Source organism: Drosophila pseudoobscura, chromosome X (genome assembly GCF_009870125.1).
Source record: "Drosophila pseudoobscura strain MV-25-SWS-2005 chromosome X, UCI_Dpse_MV25, whole genome shotgun sequence".
NCBI classification, from domain to species: Eukaryota; Metazoa; Arthropoda; class Insecta; order Diptera; family Drosophilidae; genus Drosophila; species Drosophila pseudoobscura.
This window is the reverse complement of record NC_046683.1, coordinates 21283430-21307435: the sequence shown is the minus strand read 5'-3', so window position 1 is coordinate 21307435 and position 24006 is coordinate 21283430. Positions and strand designations below refer to the sequence as shown.

The window sequence follows — 24006 nt, the reverse complement described above, 5'->3', positions numbered from 1 at the left end:
GAGTCCAATATATTGGATAAAGTCCATAATGGATAAGCATATCTATATCGAAATACTGGAAACAGTAATGCTGCCTCATGCGGCGTTCAAAATGCCGCTGGTTTCCAGCAGGACAACGACCCAAAACGTACCAGCAAGAAAGCTCGGAAGTGGTTTCGGGACAACTCAATTAATATAATGGATTGGCCTGCTCAGTCCCCAGATCTAAACCATATAGAAAATCTTTGGGCCGATGTCAAAAAATATGTTTCGAATGTTTCCAAACCGAAGAGTAACAAAGATCTTTGGGCTACCGTGCAGTATTCTTGTAACAATATCCCCAAGTAAAGGTGCGAGAATTTGGTGCTGTTCTTGCTGGCAAAGTGTTTACAACTAAATATTAAAATTTAAACCCAAATTAAATAACGTAGTTCAATCAAAATTTTGGACCATTTCTTTGTATTTTATAGTTTTTTCTAAATCAGTGCTAATTTTGTAGGTGCCCAGATTTCAAAATTAAATCATTTTTTTAATATTTTCACTTGGAGTTTGAAAAAAATACCAATGCTCTGGGATATGTAAATTATACCTTCAAGTTTATATTTTAGTCTTAACAACAATCATTAGAACCAATATTTCAGCAAAATCCAACAATATAGACACATTAGCACCACGGTGCTATTTTTTTCGCCGCACCTGTATATATGTACATCCCCATGCTCCGGTTATCGCAAATCGCAAAAGTGCTTGCAGTTGTTAATAAGCTCGCGATATCAAAAATGAATTGCACAGAGCACCTAAGTACAAATTTTTATTAGCGGAAAAAAGGACAAACAGATTGTCTGATGTTAAAACAACTGGAAATTTTTTATGTTTTAATATTAATATTAATAAAAATTTATTTTTATTAGAACTCAAATTGTACCTTACCCAAATTAACAAAATCAACAACAAATTTCGAATTCCCACAGACAGATCAAATAAAGATATCAATAGTTGGCATAGATTACAGATGTCGTGTATTGCTTAATTCACGAATTTTTCGTTTTCTTCTGGTTTCATTGTATAATGCGATTGCCAAAACAAAGACATCTGCCTTAACTAAAATATATAAATTAATAAAAAAAAGCAGCTTTACTGCAAATTAGCAAAAACCGGAGCATGGAGCAAAAACCGGAGAAGATAAATAAAATGTACTTATATATTTGGGCTCTTTCCCCAAGAGAACTTCATCCACTTCTATTAGTTTTTTTAGGGCCTCCATGCCATATCGCTCTTTACAGTAAAGTTAGCCAAGTCTAACGTCCTAAGAAGATAAAAGAACCTTAGCCGATCGAAGCGTGTTGACTTTTTCCGAGACCAGGAAATTGTTAATTTTAATTTTATTGGTACTAAATATATTTAGTATATATCCTAGCTTCCAGATAGCTGTTGACCGTTTCTCGTTGTCAGCAAATAAGTGTCTTTTAACATACTCACACTTTGAGAAAAGACCATATATCTATATGTAGATACTTCATACATACTTATGTGTGTCGGACAATACAGTTTTCGTCCGTTCATACATACAGAGTCATGGAGAATATAATAGAAATGCCATATTTTTTTCTTATAAATAAAATAGAAACGGCAGCTAAGATAAGAATTTTTAGCTTCAAGGGCAAGTGGATTAAGTTTTAGCTTTAACTGACTTCGGCTCATCTACGACCCATGGAATCCCCCAGTTTTTCACAAAAGGATAGATCTATGGAGTACCATTCAGATTATCTTTTTGCCCCAAGTCATATTATTTTTGGTCTTACGGCCACCCGAGCTTTTCGTTAAGATACCCAAAGGTGATCTATGGGATTGAGGCCTGGTGGCCATTTCATCAGTGGAACAGTTTTCCAGGTATCAATTCTTAGTCAGCACTTGGAAGTATTCTTTAAGTGCCTAATATGTGGTTCCCCATTAGATAAAAATAAATTGATCGACTAACACACCTTTCGTGGTATATAGTCTTTTAAATGGACATCAATCAGCCCATTTGTTATACTACGGTTGCGTTACTGGCAGTGATTTAAGGTAATTTTGTTTTATTTTCGATCAAGGAGGTTGTAGAGCTTCTTCGATGGTGCGCGCGTTCATCCGCGTGCATGTGGTTCGTTTTTGTGATCAAATGTATCATAAAGAAAAGTTCACAGACTGTTCTCTATGCCATCTGCTGGAGTTGCTTCTCAACCATTTTGAAGATTTATTAACATTCTGGGATTTTATTAAAATTAAATTCCAGACACTGTGCTCGTTTTTGTCGTAGACGAAAGAGCCGAGCCGCCTGTGATCCATGTACTTCGCATTCTGCTACCGCCTGCCCCGTATCGTCATATGCTACCTGTCTAGCAAGTACTGGCGGTTTCCTCCTATATGTAATCGTTTGATTCCTTCACTATAGAGACTATAGAAAATCCACTAATTTTCTCATTGATCGAGAGCAAAATATTTTCGTATGAAATAGGATTAAAGCTGAATTATGTCGCTATGCTATGCCTTAAATCGTGCTAGATCTCTGGGTTGATTTTTTCAGAGAAGAAACATAAATACAAGAAGATATAGATTTAAAAAGCACATACAATGTACACATAAAATATATAGATATTCTGAGTAGATATGTACATGATTCGGAGCTGGCAAGATCCAGCACACAACATCATTCACTTGTGTTATACAAGAACTCAGACAAATTTGACTAAAAGAGTACAATGAATCGTGCATACTTACACGAATGAATGTGCAAGAAGCTATCCTCCTCTGAGGAGCCTTCTAGTGGCTTTTACTCTTTTCCTTCCCTTTTCCTTTCATTCATCTTAAGCTGTACAAATTGGATCTACATGGAAACTATAAATATTTTCTGACATCCAAACCAAATTAATTTGTGGACAGAAAAATATACATTTGCCGGATAGTTTTATTTGCTTGGCCCAACAACAACAACAAGTACAATTAAGATTAAGAATTCAATAACGTTTACGTTTACGCGCCGGAGAAATATTTAGCTTAAAGTGAGACTGCGAGTGCAAATGCGAGTGCAAAGAGTTGAGAGCTAAGGGTTCCTCCTAGACGAGGTCGAGGGTTGCTCGTTATCGTCGCGGTCATTGCGATCGGCATCGCCTCCTGCATCGGTCCCAGCATCGATATCGGCACCGACAGCGACCTCGGTATCGGTTTCGAACTCGGTGTCGCTGCAATCGAACGAAAGATTAGCGGGAGCGTTAGCCGGCAAAAGCAGGAACTCGTTGAACAAAAAGTCCGCGTCCATGGACTGAGTCTTAGGGTGATAGCCCCGCACAATGCCTCGCTTGGGCGGTTCTATGAACCGCTCTTTCACGATCAACGCCCCCGGTCGAGGAGATGGTGATGGTGATGGCGAGGGTGATGCCGAGGCTGAGTGGCAGGCGGATAGTGCACTGGGCAGTCGCCCAAAGTGCCCTGTTCCACCTCCCCGTAGCCGATCCCGGTTTGTTCCTGCTGCTGCTGCTGGTACTGCTGCTGCTGCTGGTCCTGCTCCAGCTCCGGCTGCGGCTCCTTTCTGGTGCTGCGGTGATCCACTGGTGCTCTTTAGGTTGATACAACTCTGGGTGTGGGACACGTTTGCATAGTCGCCCGTGGCCTGCATAGGTGCGCGCTTCAAGGTGTTGCTCTCGAAGGGAAAGTTCGAATTGGAAGTGGACTGAGTGAGGTTCTCAAACTTTCGCAGCCGGGCATCCTGGCGCAGCTGCTGGGCGGCAGCCGGTAGATTGATGGAGGCGTGCAGTGCCGCTCCGTCCTTGTCCGGCTGCCCTGTGCCCTCGAAGACGCTGATCTGCTTCTGGATGCGCGGTGAGACTGGATCGTGAGAACGGCGCACTGGAGGACGAGTGTGTTCCGGCGACGGCTGCTGGATGTGGACGGGCAGGGAGAAACCGAAGCGAGGATCATCGCTGGCCACGTCCGGCGGAGCCTCGGCGTGACTGGGACAGCAGTAGCAAATCGCCAGATTGGGCTCCCCATCAGGTGGCAGTGATGGAGTAGTGGCTGCCGAAAGGGTGGCATCCTCGTCATCTTCGAAGCCCTGAGGAGATTTGAAACCCAATTAGAAGAGTACAGTGCAAAAGAATAACATGCTCACATCCATGGAGAGCGTCATGGAGCCCCTGTTTGCCACCATGCTCAGGTCAAGGTCCATGCCAAAGCTCAGGGGGGTGAGGCAGTTGATGGCGTTATCCGTCTCCCCGCAGGCGCCGAAGAAAAGACCTTCTCCGGACATGCTCATCCCCACGCCACTCAAGGGAGGGTGGCATTCTGTGAGGCTGTGCGTCTGTCCACTTACATTCAGGTAGATATCTGGCGTTTGTCCCTCAAGTTCCGCAAATGGCGTGATGGGTGCGGAAAAATGATCGCTGTGGAATGGAAAATCTTTATTAATGGAGGAGGGACGTAGAGCAACCTCATTCTCACAATAACAGCTGCTTCAGCTCTGGTTCGGATTGTGGTTCCTCATCCGCCACGGCTGCCTGGAGGCTCTCCTGCTGCTGCTGCCAGATTTCTTTTGTGGGTTGGCCAAATGGTTAAAGTTTTAAATTCAACCGTTAACATATTAAGCGGAATCGAAAGGGGTTAAAGATGATACAAAAACAAGTCATGAATGGGCGAATCGAATGGGGAATGAGCGATTGAAAAGTGAACGAGATTAAAATTAAAAATAAAACAGCTAGAAAAGAAAGAATAAACAAGTGAAGAATGAGTGACGAGTGAGAAATGGTAGCGAGATAAAAGTAACAAGCGAATAGGCGAGTTATCAAAGAGCGAGTGGAGAAAAGAAAATGGAGAAGGGGCAAGGGGAACAGGGAATAAATGTAAGGAAATTAAGACTGATCAAAAAGCGAGTGAGAAATTTTTGATTGAAAAGCGATTCTTCGATTCAATTCATGATGAATGTATGATCTATGTATATATTATCGATCGAAAAGTGTTTACTTCTCGTCATTTTTATTCCAATGTTGAGCAAAAGACTTAAAAATTAATTGAAATTAAATCACAAATGACACAAAAAATATATCTATCCGTGTATATGTATGTGCATATATCTATGTATATTGACTCGTATTAATCGGTTATGGACATACATAGTAAAATATAGTAATATATAGTGGTAAACAAAATGTTAGCTGCATTCTCTAAATGCTTGGCTCAATTCAATCCACTGAAAGTATTAAGAACAAAAAGAACGCATAAATAAATCAAATGATATTTAAAGTGCAATCAAATAAGACTAACAGACATTTGGGCATGGGTTTACAGCCCGGGAAATTCCAATTGCAAAACTCCTAGTTCCTAGTTCCCAGCTCCATTCTTTGCTACTCCGATAGGGTAAACTTACACACAGGGTACAGGACGGTGTTTTAACAAACAAAATTTTAAGTGTGGACCCCAAGACGAATATAGTTCAATGTACACGATTATGTATGCAAATGCGAGTGACTCAGACAGTAGAAAGGTTACTTGATTTTGAATGATTATTAGTCAGGCTCCAGGCAAATAAAAGATTGGATTGGCAAAATCATAGATACGTGTACATCCTTTAACACCTCAAAAATCTATTTTGATTCTTTAAATACTACAGCTAGTGGTTTGGTACTTTGTCACACTTTCAAGCTAGAGTTTATTATACAATTTTGCGCTCTTCAACAAATAAACATTGAGGAAAACAACGAGCACAGTGCTCTGGTGTCATTTTGAGCCTTTTCTTCCCCACAGACAAATACTGTTAATTAAAAAAAACTATTTTTCGCACGAAATAATTAAAAAAATTTAATTGAATCAAATGAATGTGCGCTTTAAATACTTTGAAATTTCGTCAGCTTATCCAAAAAAAGCAAAAAACCTCCTGGGCTATTTTTATATAAATCTTTTATGGGATCCCTTCAGGATCTTGTGCTCTTTGACTTACGCTCTTTTTTGGCGGCCAAAAAGGTTCGGCACTGCCTCCGATCATCCGCATCCTGGATTTTATTTAGCTCTTCCATCGCCAATTCTGAGAGAAGCTTATTCTCCTGGTGTCGTTCCGAGAGCCCGTTAATCGAGCCCGATTCGCTACAGCCTCCTTGGAAGGTCACACTGAGGGGCGAGTGATCCACTTTCACCATCACCCCCGTCGGCGTGCTCGGGATGTCCCCAGCGCCGACAATGCCTTGACCGACTGAAGCGGCGACATCCACATGTGCAGCGAGCGTCATTGAAGAGACGGCCGGCATAGTGCCGTGGTCGAGGACGCGCGGCGGAGAGCCCGTTGGTGTCTTGAATATCTGCGCCAGGATCATGTCCTGCAGGAAACAGTCCAGCTTGCGCAGCGACAGAGCATTGTGGAGCGTTTCGAGGGGCCGTATTGGTGGTACATCGCCAAATCCTGTACGATCCCAAGTTGGGGTTGAGATGAGAAAAAATAGCATTAAAATATCATTAACGCAGGAAGGAAATCAGCCAATGACCCCTCCCCAAAATAAAAACAATAAAATAACGTAAGAACTTAAAATGAAGGTAAGTTCGCCGCAGTGAAGGATTCTCTGCGGAACAAACAGAAAAAAGAAGATAACCGAAAGACATCCAATTAGAGGACTTTAAAGGGTGGGAGATAGAGGATCTCGAATCGTAACGAGCTTCTAGAGATTTTCGCCAATAGATATTTTCCGTTAAGAATTTGAACCAAGACTTGGTTTCCTTATAGTAAAAGGACACCTGAAGAAGTTCTACGGCATTAATAGTTAAGTTACATTCAATACTTTCTTGGTTACCTACATATGTACACATAAAGAAGGTTAACCACATCAATATGCTTGGTTCAAAGCTACCAAAGAATTTCCCTCATGTGTTGAATGTTAGCTTTTCAATTTACACACCCATTGGAGAAGTAATATCGATTTTTGGGATCCTTCTGGGATCCCGAATTATTCTCCTACATAATCTTTTGCTCAATAAAAGGTTTATCCTCTGGTTTTTAAAGCCCATAAAAAGGTTCTGCTATGTCCATCTACATAAGTACATTTATATTTTGAACTATTTTGAATTCCCTACACTTGATATCACTATATCACCCCTTTAGTAGTCGATTCTAAAACTTGCAGGACCTTAAATAGTTTTGATCTCTACCATCTCTATTTTGTCCAAAGTCGATGAAAATCTTGAGGGGCTTTACATAATTTTAGGGTTTCGCTTAACTACTGATTGTGCTCCTTCAAAGGAGTTAGATCTTTCTCCCGCTTAATTCAAACCCAACGTCGGTATTCTTTTGCTTACGACTATGTGTAGTACTCACCGGAAGACGAGACCGGTATCATGTCCCGCAGATTGGGGGCAGATGAGCTACCGCTTATCACTGCCGTGCTGAAAAGGCTATTAGCGCTGGTGGCCATCTTTTTGCTAAAACCACCGAAACCCAACATTTTCATATAGGACATCTGGCCGGCAATACTGTGTCTTTGGCGACGCGATGATGTTGACGAGTTGGCCGATGAGGCCGAGGCCGATACCGACACCGAAACTGTGCTATCTGTGGCGATGGTATTGGTACAACAAGACGGGGTGGTCGTGGTAGTTGTTGTGTTTGTATCAGTGTTGGTGGTGGTGTTGTTATTGGTGTTGGTGTTAGTGTCATTATGTTGAATGATCGGTTGATTGATGATTGGTGTGATTGTCGTTGAAGTTGATTTTGGTATTGGTAGAATTGTTGTTGACGTTGGTATTGATGAGATTGCGTATTCATGTTGGTGTTGGTGTTGGTGTGCGTCAGAGGAGGAAGGATCGATCGATTTGAATTGGTTAGTAAATGTTTGATTAGAAGACATTGTTGCTGTATTATTATTGAACAAAGTTGCTATTGTTGTTGTTGTTCTGTTTGTTGTTGTTGTTATAGCTAGAGTTGGTGTAATTGTCGGTGTAGTTATTGGTTTAAGTTCTGTTCGGCTTGCTGTGGCAGTAACAAGCAAAGTGGGCAGATTGTAGACCACCAGAGGCTGTGGCTGTATCTGTGGCTGTTGTTCTGACGGTCTTTCATTGGGTACAATAGTGGTTTTATTTGGTGGTTCGGGATCGGGTGTGGGTGTGGGTGTGGTTGTTGGATTCAGATTGGGACTGACATTCTCGGCTATGGATTCGAAGCAGCTCACAAAACACCCGCCAGGCGGAGCTGGCACCGAGCAGACCAAAAAGCGAAGGGGATTCTCCTGGAGAACTGGCGCCGAGCTGGGCAACACCGAGAGCTGGCCACACGAGTGGCTGGTGGCCCTGCGGTGGCCAGAACTGGCGGCAGCACTAGCGGCAGCTGGTGCCTTTGAATGGGTCTCGTCCATGTCCTTGCACAGCCTCAGTGTAGAGGCGGTGGGCGAGGTGGTGGCATGGCTCATGGGCGAGAGAGCTGCCGGAGCAGGAAGTCGCCGCCCGTATGGGACGGTCATCAGGCAAGCCGGAGCCGAGCTAGAGAGCTGGAAGTCATCGTCGAAGCTGCTGCCACCGACTTCGATGGCATCTGCTCGCTCGGTGCCCGTCGCCGGGCTGTGTGCCACCTCGGTGCTGCCCACAGCCTGGCCGAGATCCATCAGACTCTTTGAGTGTGAGTGGGCCTGGGAATGGAGCGCCAGGGGCGAGGAGCTGGTGCAATTGCAGCTAAGCGGTCGTTCGTTTGTGGCCAGCGGCGAGATCTGGGGCAGGTGCTGCAGGTGCTGGGGCACCTCGCGACCCGCCTTCAGGTCATCCGGCTCATCGCAGCTCTCCATGCGGCGCATGGTCAGTACGTGGAGTCGCTTGTGCGAAGCCGGGCCGCACTGGGGTGTACCCGGGTTCAAAGAGAAATCAATGTCGGACAGGGGAAGCTCGTTCGTGGACGAGTCGATCTTAAAAAAGGACAGACTGTCCGTGACGCGGATCTGGAAGGCCGTGCGATTGCCCCCCTTGGAAGCCCCTTCTCCGGTGCCGACTCGGGCATGATCTATCTCTCCGAAGCTCGAGTAAGGAGCTGCGATATTTCGGGGTGGTTGTGGGCGCAAAGCGAGTCGGTGGATAATGAAGGGTTAGTACGGATGATAGGGTTCCGTCGGTCAAGAGTCAGCCACGTGTCGGAGTGAGTGTGTGTCGGTGTTTTGGAGTATCGTAGTATCGGAGTATCGGAGTATTGTTGTGGGTGTACAAATAGAAAAGTCATTAGCCGGTATACTCAACAAATTGGAGGACGAATAGAGAAAACGCTTAATCAAGGTTCATAAAAAGCAAGAGAAACAATTCGAAAACAAAAACAAAAAAACAAAAAAGGAGCAACTAGAAAGTTCGGCTTGCCGAATGGAAAATGCTCTTGCAGGCAGTATCCTCTAAATTTCTCCTAAATCTGTTTTAATGATGAACCAAGCTCATCCTAAAGTAGTCCAAGTCTCCTCAAATGCATCCCAATGATTAACATTTGTATTAGTTGCTGCCTACAGCTTCTCGAATTGTAAAGATATTTTGAAATTTTCTGATTGATTGATTGATTGATCCTCGCAGATTGTTTTCCTGATAAACATTTCTTTGAAACTTCCATATGAACGGACGTATCTAGAGTTTGCCATACGACGGATGGATACATTCGTACTTCAATGATCATGGAATAGACCCCTTCTTGCAAGAACATTTAAAAAGCTCAAAGCTTTCAAGCTTTGGCTGCAACAGCTGTCATGCAGCTTTCGGGCGGCTCGCGGCGGATTAGGAAAAGCTTGTGTTCTTTTTTAGTATTGAGGCGAGTCCGGTTAGGTCTTTGTGTACGCGTGTGTGGGTGATTCGGCGTGTCTGCGTGTGTAGGATTCGGATTGTTCTGGGTCTGTTGGCTGGCTTTGGCGGTACGGGTTAAAGGTTATGGGTTACGAGTTCTGCAAACAACAACAACGAGCAACGAACAGACACAGTCACAGACAATAACTTTACAAGAGTTGACAAGTTTTTTTTTTTTTTTCTTCATTTCAATTCTTCGCTTTTCATGCACGAAGACCAAGGTAGACAAGGTTGGTACAGGGGAAGACAGACAAATAACCAGGAACAGAGGGAAACAGGGGTTATGTACACAAAGAAAGTTAGAGAAGCATACAGACAGAGATATAGAGCAGGAGCAGGGGCAAGAAAAAGTGTGACCCTTCTGCAGCTGGAGCCCGGCAAAAGCTTCCCAACACAGTTCCACTTCTTTCGAATTTTGTATTTGGACGAGAGGAAATGCTTCGGAGGCATTTCCCGGGGCCCAGCTGCCTGCGGGGGCTGATTTTGGTTGTGGTTGTGGTGAGGGCGAAGACGAGGGCGAGGGCGAGGGCGAGATTAACGCCGCGCCAGATTGACCAGAGTGGCTGTGTGCCTGAGACAGTGTGACCAGCATTGCCAAGTACACGGGATTCCGCGGCCAGATGCTTATAGATTTTCCGTTTTTCTCATGTGGAAATTAGAGAACGAGCGAAAGAGAGCGAGATTGAGATTGAGAGCGAGATAGAGTGAGAGTGAGATTGAGATTGAGATTGAGATTGAGATTGAGAGTGAGATTGCGATTGCGATTGAGATTGGGAGAGAGGGCGAGATGTGTGTGTGTGGGTGTGGATGTGGATGTGTGAGCATGTCTCATATGTCATCTCATCGATCGTCCACACTATATGTATGTATATCATCGACACAACGTTGAAACAGAAAAATTGAAAACCAAAAATGTTGGGCACAGCTCGTGGGAGAAGTCTAAAAAAAGGCATGAAACTTCCTTCGAAACTTTCCGTCACTTCTACATTCCAAAATACATGTTGAGAAATTATGAAACTAAACATTTTTCGTTTACCATTCCAAAAAGAGAGATAGCGCTATATTATCTAAAGATACTTGGAAAAATGGGAGTCAATTCAATACAGATACAGATACAGATACAATCGGGCGGAGAGGTAACGAATAACGTAATCAAATAAATATTTTATAAAAACTTTGGTAGGGCTCTGGGTTGAAGGGTTCTGGGTTCTGGGAGCGTGATCTCTGGGAAGTTTTAGGGATTTCTCTCTTGGGTTAAGGCTTGGTTGGGGGATCGGTTCCCTTTCGGCATCATGTAGCTGGCGGTGCGGAAAGGAAACCATGAAACGCAGGCATAAAACAAAAAGGAACGGAGCCGCATGCTTGAGCCGAAATTAAAACACCACAAAATATGGAAAGAAATGCAACACATTTTAACTTCTGTAAGTGCAAAGGGAAGCGCAGCTTCGGAACAGCCGAAGATGGTATAACCTGGTAGGAAGATCATTTGGAAACCCATCAAAACTAATTCACAACTTATGCTATTTCCCTTGAATATGTTATCAACAAAGCTTGTTCGGACGATAAAAGATTTTGGAAGTTATACCCAAAAAAAACTATAAATATGTAAATGGTCCGTGATCAAAGACTGATATGGGTAGATGGGTTGATCATTGATAGATAGTGTGGAGTGATTCATGAAAGGATAGATGCCCGGACTGATATTGGAGTTGTCTGAGAGGTGCTTGTACTGATAGCCTCACCAATTTACAGATGAAGCGATATTGGATCAATAGTCTTCAATGTTCACAGTTTATTATGTTTTTTCACTGGCAGACAAGAAATGAATGACAAGAACACTCTGGATGATTTATTTAGGTGTTGTCCCTCCTATTTTCGTTCCCCAGTGAGTCTCCCCAGACTTCTGCCAACACGTACATACAATACATATGTACATATGTATATCCTTCCAAATAACCCCTGCCATCTTCCACCAGTTAAAGTCCCCTTCCAGGTTATAGCTAAGCAGCGAGATGGGAACCGTATCAGTGTGAAAACTGCAAATGGCCAATCGGTGATGAAGTGTTACTTAAGCTATGTTAAGGGGAAGCCGGGAAACGGAAACAGATACGCAAACGGAAACGAAAACGGAAACGAGCACGACGTCCCCTGTTAAGTTTGAAGGAGAAGTAGTTAAAGCGCTGAGCCACAGGCTGTTGCAAGCGCTGAACACACACGCGCTCACACGCGCACACACACACACAGGCAAGAGCACTAGTCCACCCCCGATCCTCGTATACATACCCGTCTCCTTGCAACAGTTTCCGGCGGTGGGACGCTGCTCGAAGCTGCGGGATCGCGGCTCGCAGTCCGGACTAACTGCCCGCATATCGGGGCTGATGGGGCGCAATTGCTGCTGCTGCTGCTGCTGCTGCTGTTGCTGCTGCTGCTGCTGCTGCTGTTGCTGTTGCTGTTGCTGCTGATGGGAGAGCTGGTGCTGCTGGGAGGCGAGCTCCTCGTTGAGCCGCTTCGCCAGATCCATCGCCTCGTGCCCGCTTACCGTGTGGTGCGAGCCGATAGGAATGGGCTTCGACTTGAGATGTTTGGTGCGCAGCTCCAGCCGGTTGAAGCCGGCATTGAAAATATTGCTGCTGGAGCCAGAAGCGGAGATGTGCTCCTCGCAGCTCTGCGGGAGAGCGGGGGAAAGCAGTTATTACCAATCAAAAAGGAAAGCAAGCAGCCTCGGGGTACCGTAGCTTCTGTCTGATCAAATGGTTCTTCCTTTCTACAGATCAAAAAATATCATCTTGAAACTAAATGTCCACAAGATCCTTTGCCAAAGTATCCTTAAGGATTGCAATGCTAATCATTATATGCTATGCTACTCTTATCATTTCAAATGAGTGTTCTGTGTGCGTACTCCGCAGATTTCTATTACAGACAGTACAGATTTGATGAGAACATGATGAGAACGGAGCTAAGCAAAACACCCAGAAGTATGTCTGTCCATATACTATGAACGGATTAACGGACGCGCGGACTCATGATCAGATAAAGAGATGAACAGTAGGGTCACACAAAGTCTGTTCAGATGCTTAGAGGCTTGCTTCAGGTATTCACTGAATGTGTATAAGATTCTAGGGAAGAGATACTGGACTAACCCCTGCCTTTTTGGTGTTCTGCTCCTCGCCGGAGTTGTCGTTCTCCTCCTCGATTCGGGCAGGATTCGCCTCGTCCGAGGACTGCATGCTCACGTTGCAGGCATTGTCGCCGTGGGAGTGGGGCCGGAACCCGGGCCCTGGCGGCAGGTTCTTTTGGACGCAACAGTTGACGCCCGGACTAAAGTGGAGCTCGACGTGGAAACGCTCCTCGGAGGTGGGATCCTTGGTGGGATCCTCGTACAGCATGATGACGATCTGGGACATGTAATTCAGCTCGGACACCATGGAGATGTAGTCCATGGCGCGCCGCCACTGCTCGTCGGTGACCACGTTAAGAAGGCCACCGTACCGGAGTACGGTGAGCAGGGAGTGGACATGGGACTCGCTGGTGAAGTACAGCCGGGTGCGGACGTGACGCTGGGGACTGGCCACGCCGTGGCTGTAGTGTGGGTTCAGACGGTTCATAAACTCGTCCTCGACCTCATCGATGTTCCGCTGCAGATCACCTTTGATCTTGCGCAGCAGCGGCGAGCAGATACCCTGCCCAATGGCCAGCTTCTCCTGTGGCGTCAGACCGTACTCCTGCGGTATGACAATGTCGGCCAGGTTCTTGGCATAGATATAGAGCTCTTCGGCCTGGTCGTACTGCAGCGTGTGCTGGTTGTGCTGCAGATCATATTTGATGCAGTCGTAGATGTCTGGTATCTTGGAGATATCAAAGAGCTTTGATTTCGTACTGAAGTCCTTCTCGATCTTCTCCCAGCGGCACCGCATCAGGTCCCAGGTTTCGCCATGGTACAGTATGGCGTCCTTGGTCTTGGGATCGTCTTTCTTAATGCTGATTATGTGCAGCAGCTCGCGGATCAGCAGGTGCACATGGTGACAGCAGTCTACTGGATTCTTCACAAAGTCCAGGGCCTGAGTAATCGATTTGCTGTTGCACGGATTGATATGCTCGCGATCCTCCTTTGTAAACTCGCGGTCGTTTTGCATTAGCTCGTGTAGACGACCCTTGGCCCTGTTGGCATAGAGGATACAGGATTAGGATACATTGCTCGTAGATTGTTTAAATGAGGGAGAGATCATTAGGCGATCGAGCAATGACAAACATAACATCAGACAGAATAGCGACAGACTTTAAAGATCCTTCAGAATTATAGAAATGGCCTGAACGATCACTATCACGACTGCCTATCCATCAGCTCGAAAAGATGATGATCGCGTTGCATTGCGAATCCAGAAATCCAGTTTCAAGCCATCATAACAGCATAGTACAGATGAAAATTGAATGCTCACCGATTTTGATATTTACTGGAGTCGCAATCGTTGTCCAACAGCCCATTCGTGTTGGCGCTCTTAACCATCTGCACCAGAATGGGAGTCAGCTCTCCCTCGAGGGCCAGCAGACCCTTGGCAAAGGCAGCCGCTGTCATCTGGACACGACCCTCGTCCGAGGCATAGATCTTCAGGTCATGCCGAAAGGTGGAGTGCAGGCTGGAAAGGAATTTTCGATTTAATGAGCGAACAAATGGACGACAGGACGAATATGTGTACCGTAGTAGACCCAATCCCTGGGTGCCCGAGTAATCGGATCGTCCCTGACCTCCTGGATACATGCAGCGGAAAATGCGGCCCAGTTCCTCGGCCTGGATGCGTCCGGCCGGCGTTAGCTCGCCACCCCACTTGAGGATGAGTACCAGGGACGGTTCTGCAGGGGATTCCGCTGGAAGATTGGCTTCGCCGGGCTTCAGCACAAGACCGCGTTTAGGATTGGAGACTACAAGAGACTTACTGTCGTCGGAGCTCGATCCGCGGGGTCGTCCCTTGGGCTGGTACTTCATCTGCACCTTTCGATTGATGCCCGAGAAGTGGCCGTACATCTCCAGGACGTTCTTCAGCTGCTCCAGCTTGCTCTCCTTCTCCTCGATCTCCGCGTGTGCCTTGGTGTGTATCTCGCTGAGCAAGAAGCGGGCTATGTCGAGGATCTCCTGCAGCTGCTTGGGCCGCTTCAGCTTCACATGGCCCAGCTTGTAGCCATCGTACTTCTCGAAAATCTCAAAGAACCTGGGCAACGAACCGGCAGACAGATTAGATTCAGTGACATGTGTTTGCATGCAGAAGGAGGGCTGTATAGTACTCACTTTGGATGCCGCACTTCGACTTTCATCTTTTGCTTGGGCGTGCGATCCCCATGCCGGATCACGGCCACCACGCAACGCAGCTCCATCATCTTGCCAAAGGTGGTGGGGACGATGGGCGGATCATCCAGTTGGAAGGGCACCGACCAGGGAATGTGCAGCGTGGGCGTCAATTCCCTGAGGATCATATTGCCCAGGATCTTGGCGCAGTCATCGTAGTATTTGTTTGAGTTCTTCACGAAACTGAAGCCGTTCACATCGCATACGTAGCTCTTGCCATTTGCCCGCAGGAGATCGAAGCCGCAGACCGTCTGCTTGAAGGCCAGACATACCTTGCGGGAAATTAGCTTCTCGGAGTGATTGAGGATCACAGGGTAGCGGATCTCCTTGCCCTCGCTGTCACGCTCCACCTTGCCGTCTAGCGCAGGACTCTTACGGGCCTCTGCATGCGCGTAATCCGGTCCCACGGTGTAGACCTTCACGTCGGTGCCTGAAAAGTACACTAAGTTGTAAAGGTAATGCTGGATTCAGTGCGTTCGACTGGCGGCCAGTATGATGAGCTGAACTGAGCTGAACACAGCGGCGTGCGGCGAGAAGTGGGGCGGCGAGTGGCGAGTGACGAGTGGCAAGTGGAAAGTGGGAAGACGCAAGACAATGGTCAAATGAGATATGTTTGGCGGTGGCGATTTGTTAAGCTGGAGGTGGGGGGGATTAAGCTAGCCAAACAAAGCCTTTAACAAAAACAGGCATCCATATCGGGGTTAACGTGTCAGGAGAGGAGACAGGGGAATGGGGACAGGGATGTGTGATCTGGTATCTGGGATCTGGGAGCAGGAAGTCAGGATCTCGGGTAGTACCTACAGCTGCATAGAGCATGGGAGCATAGAGAGCAAGTTGCATACCATCGGTGGGCATGAAGTCCTCGTAGATAAATGAGCCCGTCTTGCGTACCCGCGACTCCGGCGAATAGACACTGCTCCTACTGCCGATCTTACGAAACAAACGCTGACTTCCACCCCCCGCCGACGTCGGGTAGTAGATGTAGATGTTGTGGTCCTCCGCCGAGACTGGCTTCTCTACGAACGGCTTATTGAAGGTGATGCCATTGACCTCCACGTGGTCCTCAGATTCTATCAGCTCGTGATCTGTCAAATGGAAATGGAAAAGGCAGATATTTCAGGGTGTATATCGTCGAATGCGAAATAATCATGATGCTTACGCTTGGGATCGGGAGAGTCGCGATCGAGGACCGCATAGCGTGGTATCTCGATGCCCTCCTTCTCGAGTATGGCATAGACCCGCCGCCTGTCCTGGATGTCGTACTGCATGTGAAGGTTATTGAGGACAAACGGATTACGCAGCTGGGCGTACTCGATGGCCTTCTCCAGGGGGAATCCCTTCGAGTGGAACGAGACCAGGCAGTCACAGGTGGGCCAGTTCTGGACAGGTTCGCGCAGTATCACGTTCTCCTCGAACGTGACCAGCTTGATGAACTCGAACTCGCCGAGCCGCGTGAGGATCTCCTTCATCGGCTTCGACTGCGTCTTCTTGGCCATTGCACAGATGCCGACCATCACCTGCTTGCTGTTGCTGGAGGAGGTGCTTGTGTCGGAGTCCATGCCGTCATTGCTTTCCCCGAAGTCCGTGTCGCCCTTCGAATTTATAAAGATCCGTGTATGGATTATTGGGTTTGCCAGCTTTACTTTCCGGAGCATTTCGCAAAGGTAAAAGAAATAACAAAACAATTCAGAACTAAAAGGAGGGCGTTAGAGGGGGAGGGGGGGGGGGGGGCGGGACGGCAGGCAAAAGCTTGGGCTTGGGCTTGGGCTTGGGCGCGTTGGGCGAACGGACACGGACACGGACCTGGAGGGCGTCGCGAACGTCTTAAGGATACTCATATGCGCGCCTCTAGAAACCCACTTTCCACGTTGGCTCTATGCCGTTCAAAATTTTTGTTGGGTGTACTTATTGTAGTCTGTTGTCTGTTTTTGTCTAGAGTCTGGTTTCGACACTAGAATCAAACACCTGTCGTGTCGGCTTTGAGGGTTTATTCACAGTGGACCAGTCTATGTACATAGACCGGACAGAAATCGTTTATGATCAAGGCCTCATAACTAAGACCAAGAAACTATGGTCGAAAGGAGGGTATGGTCAAAGAGTACAAGGTATAGAGTATATATATGTATATATATTATTAAAACTCAAAACCGAGCTTACTTTATAATTTGACAATGTACATTGTACATACCAAGATGAAATACAGCTGCCCTCCTACAAACGAGTATCCAATCATTTCAGCCAGCTAATTAAATGCAAGCTTGACTTATCGGAAATTACCCGTGATTATTGACAGATTTTGTGTTGTGGTTTTTCCATTAAAGGGAAATCGTACATATGTATAGACAAATATGTACTAACAGTCTAACAAATATGTATACCGAAAGCCAATATTGGGCCATTCATTATTCTAGAAATTTCCATAGGTAGTTCATTAAGTATGGGAGACTATGTGTGTAATTATCTTTCTTGTAGGAGATATGGTATGCATGAAGTTTCATCAAGCACACGCAATGTATATTGTTCTCAGACGTTATGTTTTGCGCCTTGAGTCGAGCATCAATGTATCGCGTCATGTGGGAACTGATCCCAGTTCGGTGCAAGTATAAATCGGTTGTAGCTGATCGGTTTGGAGGCAGAGCCACCACCAGTTTCACCGAAATGAGCTAAGCGCATACACAGCTTTGTATTTGTAAGTGGACACATGTACTTCACCTAAGCGGTTATTCATCAGAATTCAAATTCCGATTCAAAATTTGTACAGTGTATGTATGTACATAGTGCATACATACATAGATACATATGTACATCGAATCGGTTGATATTCAAACCATTAATTGCGTTTTTTTTTTTTTGAATCGGTTAAGATAGAGTTTGTGTTATTCCTCCTGAAGTTTCTTCTTTATAATTTCCATAGACAGAGACTGAAATACTCAAAACCATTAAATACATACACTAAAATCTTAACCAAATAAACCAGTTCTGTCACCTGGAAAACATTTCAATTAGCAAATACAACACATATGTACATATTTCTATCGCTTTGCCCTCTCAGCCACTCATTCATTGTCGTTTTTTGTGTGGCAAGCGGCAGCCGGTAGCCGGTAACCGGTAACCAGTAACCAGTAACCAGTAAGAGGTAATGTTGGGACCTATCGAGGCCTATGAGACCTACATTCAGGCAGATGTCGCAGTAGCAGAAGTCGTCGCTCTCGCCATCGCTGCCATGACTCGGTCCATAGTCCTCGTAATCGCTGACGTTAAAGGGTCCGTATTCCCCGTCATCGTCATCCTCAGCCGTATCCTTGCCATTGTCCAGCTGCTTGGCGTGGACGCCTGCGCTTTGGCTTCTCCGCTGACACTGCAGCAAGCGATTGCGGCGCAGTCGATCCCGGACACGACCGCGTCGCTGCGCATGCGCTAAGTCCGCCCCTGTGATTGCATCCAGGCTATGACGGCGTTTGGTCCGGCGATCTTCTTGACTCAGGCTCTCGCCACCCGCCCCTGGATCTGATCCGGGCAAGACGGCGGCTGTGCTAACTGCGGCGCCCGCCGCCGCTGCTGCTTCGAGTTTCTTCTTGTGGCGCTGGTGACGCGATCGTAGCTTTTTGAGGCGCCACCAGTCCTTGAACCAGGTCCATTCCATTAGGAAACTACGAGTCGGGGTCACCACTCGACCGGCACTCCACGACACGGAACGATACGACACGGTACGGTACGGTACGTGCCCAAGCACGTAAATTCCGACACAATTTGAAGCGTTGCAAGCGACGTGGGCCGGACGGGGGTCGCGAACTGTTCCGTGTACGGCAATCAACTGACGTGAGTACTCGTACAGCGGATCTGATGGAATCGTATCGAATCGGATCTGATCGTATGGTATCAGACGGATCAGAGTGGAGAGACGGGCGGGTGAGGTCCCCGAGTGTGCCAATTGGTCTGCGCCCACTCATTCGCAGAGCACAGAGAAGCACAGAGGAGCAGTGCACAGATACTCCAACAGAGAGGCGCCAGCAGCTTGCTGTCGTTGTCGCTCTCTTTGTGTAATTGTTTCGCCATACTGGAAGCGTAAGCGTGCGTCCGTCTTATCATCGTCGTCGTCGTCGTCGTCGTTGTCATTGTTATTGTCGTTTCCACTATTGACAAAACGACTTAACGACAACTTAGCGTACACGTCCGGCCCCGACAGAGACTAAATGAACAACGAACAGTAACCAAAGCGGAAAGCGAGCAGCGGACAACGACAACGACAACGGACAAGCAGCACAAAGAAAACGGTGGAAACGTTAAGGTGCAAAGAGAAGCAAACACGATAAGAATTTCAGTGCCAGGTGATAAGAATTATAGGCGGTGGTACGCTTGGAGCTGAGAGATCTCCCAGCAATCCCACCGTAACAAAATTACTCAAGTAAAGTCTGCATTTGTATGTACGTGTGTGAAGAGATAATCAGGAATAAAGTAAAAGGTATAGTTTCGACTCTGCCCTGAAGCTGGAAGACACAATGATACCCAGTACTCAGTTTCTATGCTTTACATATGTAAACTATACATCCGACTATCCTCTTTCCAGCTCTTCTTGCATATTCTCCATCTCCATCTCTCTCTGTCTCTGTCTCTCCTTTCCCACCAACGACGTACTATCCGGCAGTTATATCTCCATCACTACGCCGGGAAGCGTCGTGGGACTTAATTGCTTAATTCAGACTATGATAATGATCCGAGCGATTTTCTATAGTCTCTGGGAAATAGGCGTCAATGGGTCAGACAGACGGACGGACAGACAGACTATATAAATACACTTTATGGGGTCGGAAACGCTTCCTTCTGGGTGTTACATACGTCTACACGAACCTAAAATACCCCCATACTCTTTGAGTACCGGGTATAACCAGAGAAATTTTCATTTCATGACTAAACTCCACACCACAAGTCGTTAATGGAGGTGTCAGCCTCCAAGTTACACGAGAAATTCATCAAAAAATCGTGCCCTTGCAAGGCAGAGCCCTCAGCAAAGGGGGGTCGTAGATTAGGGGAAATCCCGAATTGGATAACCATAGATCATTCAAATAAAATAATAAGTTCTATCATTCTATCGTTAAGCATTGAGCATCTATAGTCAATTTATCTCTATATATGTATGTATGTATGTATGTATCTATGCAACCACACCATTTCCCAGTTACGAACTGGTACCTCTGTAGATATTTATCTACTTATCTTCATATCTTTATCTTCAGCTATACGAAAGAATCTTACCGATCTGAATCCATCTGTTTCTATTAAATACTTATTTCTTTCTTAAGATGATCCGAACAAAAGTTTTAATACATGAATGTACATACGCATCTGCACATAACTGACAAATCTGATCACTGTATCCTAGTAAAATGTTTATGGGCCATCGATCATGCTTGATCGATCAAACAGAGCTGAGCTTATCTTATCTGCGGTGAGCTTTCGAAGCTCCCAGGGTGTGCACTAGCAGGGGGCAGGCACCATAAGCTGAGTAGACATACGGTCCTAACGGTGTTTCCGAACTCATTCGTTTACCGGTAGATGGTGCCGCAACTTTTGCAAGTAAATGTAGTAAATGACACGAGCCAATTTTGTGATTTGTTCGTTTGGGGCATGCTTTTGGGGCCTCTGCCGAAAGTCACATACAAACTTGGAGCATTTGCCGCTCATATAGGAATACGTATTTCCCATCTGCATCGAATCCGAATCGCTTGAAAAGAACTACAGAAGGTTTTTGATGGATCGAACGAGTTCACTGAATCGAATGCGTCGTCAGGTCAGTTTGGCTATAGAATTGTTGGTAAATTAAATTGTTAATTTTGTATCCTTTTTTGATGGTAATCAGGGACTTGGGTACAATGTAATTAAAGCTTACCCCAAAAAAAGACAATCGGCAACCGGTAAGAGAACGCGTGAGAGTGGCAGCGAGCGCCTAATAACTATGCGAAGAGGTCGGACCACAACTGGGATCTGCACTGGCCAAGAGCAGTGCAATTATCTCGCCAGACCCAGATCCAAACCAAAATCTAGCAAGCAAAGGCAAACAACCGAATTGAACAAATAACGAGATAATTAATTAATGCATAATAACACAAGTTAATTAGATTTCGGGGCGGCAGCCAATTGAGCAAACAATCGAAGCGCACTGGAAACGGTAACAAATAAAAAAACTATAAAGAAAATCTAGCTTCGGGCGCCGAAGTCTATGACACCCTTGCAGATACATTTTTGCAGAACTATTCGTCTTTACGAGTATGTTTTTAAGGTTCGACTCAATTACATATCTCTAATAGCAAAAACCAAATATACGGTAATCATGGTTTTTGCAGGAAAATATCACACTTCGTTTTAAACAGCTGTGTAGGTGAACAGCTTAATCGGACAGCTGGTCGGATGATCTTTTTACTGCTTAATGTAAATCAAGACTTAACTAAGTAATAAACAATCCAACAATCCAAAATGGAACCGATACTATTGTTTGATTGGGGTACCAGTTGGGGTGCTGTAGAGCCTTTAACGTGAAACAGCTGTTCCACAAAATGCTACGAAAGTCAAGAGCACACCCAAATCACTCTCAATAATATTCAAAAGTTGGCTCCTATTATTCTAAGAATCGCAAATGCCACACTAATTTTACAAACTAGTCGGACGGACATTCCTACTCATGGGTATCATGGGTAGTTACACTTGCCAGGGTATCAATATGGGATTACCAAAGGAAAGCGAAAACAAATAAACGAAATAAAACAGCCGGAAGCGGTTTAATATAAAATACAAGCCCAACACAAAGACAATGTAAATGTATATCTAAAAAAATGAATAGAACATAAGAGATAATAACACTGTTACGTTTTTCACGTTTTTTTTTTTTTTTTTTTTTTAGTTCGAGTCCCTTTTTTTTTCGCACTATTCCCATCGCTGCCCGGGCGTAAATCAATCCGTTGTCACTCATCAATGCCAAGGGCGTACCCAGGGGGAGGAAGGGGGCCAGCTGCCCCACCCCGTTCAGCATGCTTATTGATAGAAAACAAATTTTCATTTCATTTTCGCTGCATATTTAAAAAATAAAAAGTTGTTGCTTAATCGAGTTGATATGATTTTCCGCACCCATCCTTCTAAATACATACAACATACAATCATCTTACGCGTAAAACTCACGCATGGAAAAAAATCCGGCTTCCTCCCTTCGAAAAGTATTGGGTACGCCCTTGATCAATGCATTGGTAAAATTTTAGTTTGCTAAATTTTACTTGAAATTTCACTTAAAAAAAAAAAATAAATAAATACATACATAATTTCCATATTGCTCAGACGCCTGTCCCGCTATTCGGACTATGTACATATGTATGTATAAGTGCAATTTTGAAGTTGACAGTACATACATATGTATTGTATGTATGTATGTATATGTATGTTTTCACGATACTGTTTTAGTCTGCACTTCATTTCAGCCAATGAGAATGTTTACCATATTCTGTAACAACTGATTCCGCCTAGTTTTACGAGGGAAACCGATGCGAAACGTGTGAATGCCAAGGTACACCGATGGCATAAACTCGCCGGTAGAATGGCAGTCGTGCAACGCAAAGAAAATAATTCAAATCACCGGATGGGAGAACGAAGAGGAGCGAGGCTCCATCGGCAGGTCGCTGACGTCTACGTCTGTCTCTAGTGACGTGGTAGAAAGGTTGAAAGGGAGAAAGAAGCAGAGATAAAATTAACCCACAAACACACATACACACAGGGCACACACAGACGCACCACCCAAATTCGGCGTTGAATTCACATGCGTCAGCCAACGTCTCTGTCCCTGTCCCTGTCCCCGTCCATCCGATAGGGCTCCTGCTGTTTGCACTGACGTAGCTGCAGTTACTTCGTCTGACGTTGCTGGCGCTGGGCAGCGGCGCTGCCTTCTCCAGCCGCGGCGACGCAGGCTGCTCCTTCGGCTGCTGTTGCTGACACCTCTACAATCATTCCTTCCACCTCCGCTGCCAGCAAACTTCTCAAAGCTATTTCCCATTTTTAAAACTGTAGAGGGATGGAGAAGGATGAATTATGTTCAAGCACACCACGCACCCACGCACGACCAGATAAAGAGAGCGAGAGAGAGAGATTGAGAGAAATGGGAAGTCAGAGGGAAAGTGGTATAGTGGGAGAGTAACCCTCCGAGAGCGAGAAAGCTTTTGACATTGACATTGACCAGTCAGCTGTTTCGTGGAAAGAAGTAGAGGAAGGTGCTGCCGCTGCTGCAACAAACTCACAAAAGTTCAGGGTCAACTTCTACATACACATATACATATGCACATAATGATGTAAAGCATTCAAAAAATAACAATGGATATATGTATATAATTGTATATTATTAAGATTTTAAGAAAAGCCCATACATTTCCATCCTGACCCAAATAGAAGCCGACGCGATGCTGCTGCGTCTGCTGCTGCCCATTCTCAGCTGGTTGGGTATGCTGCTGCTGTTGCGTTGGGTTTTGCGTCTGTTGTTGCTCCGGGACAGCGTGCTGCTTATAGTGGGCGGCCGCTGCTGCAGCAGCGCTGCACTGGCTCGATTGACGCAAGTCCTGGTATCCTGACTCCAACTCCGTGTAGGACATTATGATGAATTTACCGTGGATTTTGTTGTAGTGTTAGTGCGTTGGCGTTTTGGTTAGACAGGGAAAATAATGCTGCCGCTGCGCTGCTTCTGCTTCTGCACTACTTCAGCTTTTGCGGCTTTTCTGCTGCAATGCAGAGACCAAACACACCCACGCACTCAGAATCTCTCGCAGAGCAGCTTCCACCAAGACACACAATAACACAATCAAATTGGACAAGCACAGCTCTCATGCCCTCATGCACTCACTCTCTCTCACACA

General features: G+C 45.7%; 1 protein-coding gene and 1 long non-coding RNA gene across 23 annotated transcripts; one reads left to right on the top strand and one right to left on the bottom strand.

Annotated features, from left to right (window-relative positions):
- Positions 1-2905: 2905 nt before the first annotated feature.
- Positions 2906-23930, bottom strand: l(1)G0196 (inositol hexakisphosphate and diphosphoinositol-pentakisphosphate kinase). 22 transcript variants are annotated; one of them, XM_033384999.1, is made up of 14 exons: positions 23524-23930; positions 16284-16716; positions 15967-16209; positions 15068-15566; positions 14719-14990; positions 14481-14661; positions 14223-14420; positions 12927-13944; positions 12070-12451; positions 7307-9001; positions 5945-6400; positions 4453-4540; positions 4124-4394; positions 2906-4066 (listed from the first exon to the last, which is right to left on the bottom strand). In XM_033384999.1, the coding sequence occupies exons 1-14, from the start codon at positions 23743-23745 to the stop codon at positions 3059-3061; spliced, it is 6966 nt and encodes a 2321-aa protein (XP_033240890.1). In that variant the 5' UTR covers positions 23746-23930; the 3' UTR covers positions 2906-3058. The 22 variants fall into 22 exon arrangements, with proteins under 22 accessions (XP_033240890.1, XP_033240901.1, XP_033240891.1 ...); XM_033385010.1 differs by having other exon boundaries at positions 7307-7540; XM_033385000.1 differs by having other exon boundaries at positions 15068-15554.
- LOC117185110 (uncharacterized) lies at positions 20804-21318 on the top strand. The gene is made up of 2 exons (XR_004470623.1): positions 20804-20912; positions 20982-21318. It is a non-coding gene; the product is annotated as an uncharacterized lncRNA (long non-coding RNA).
- Positions 23931-24006: the final 76 nt, after the last annotated feature.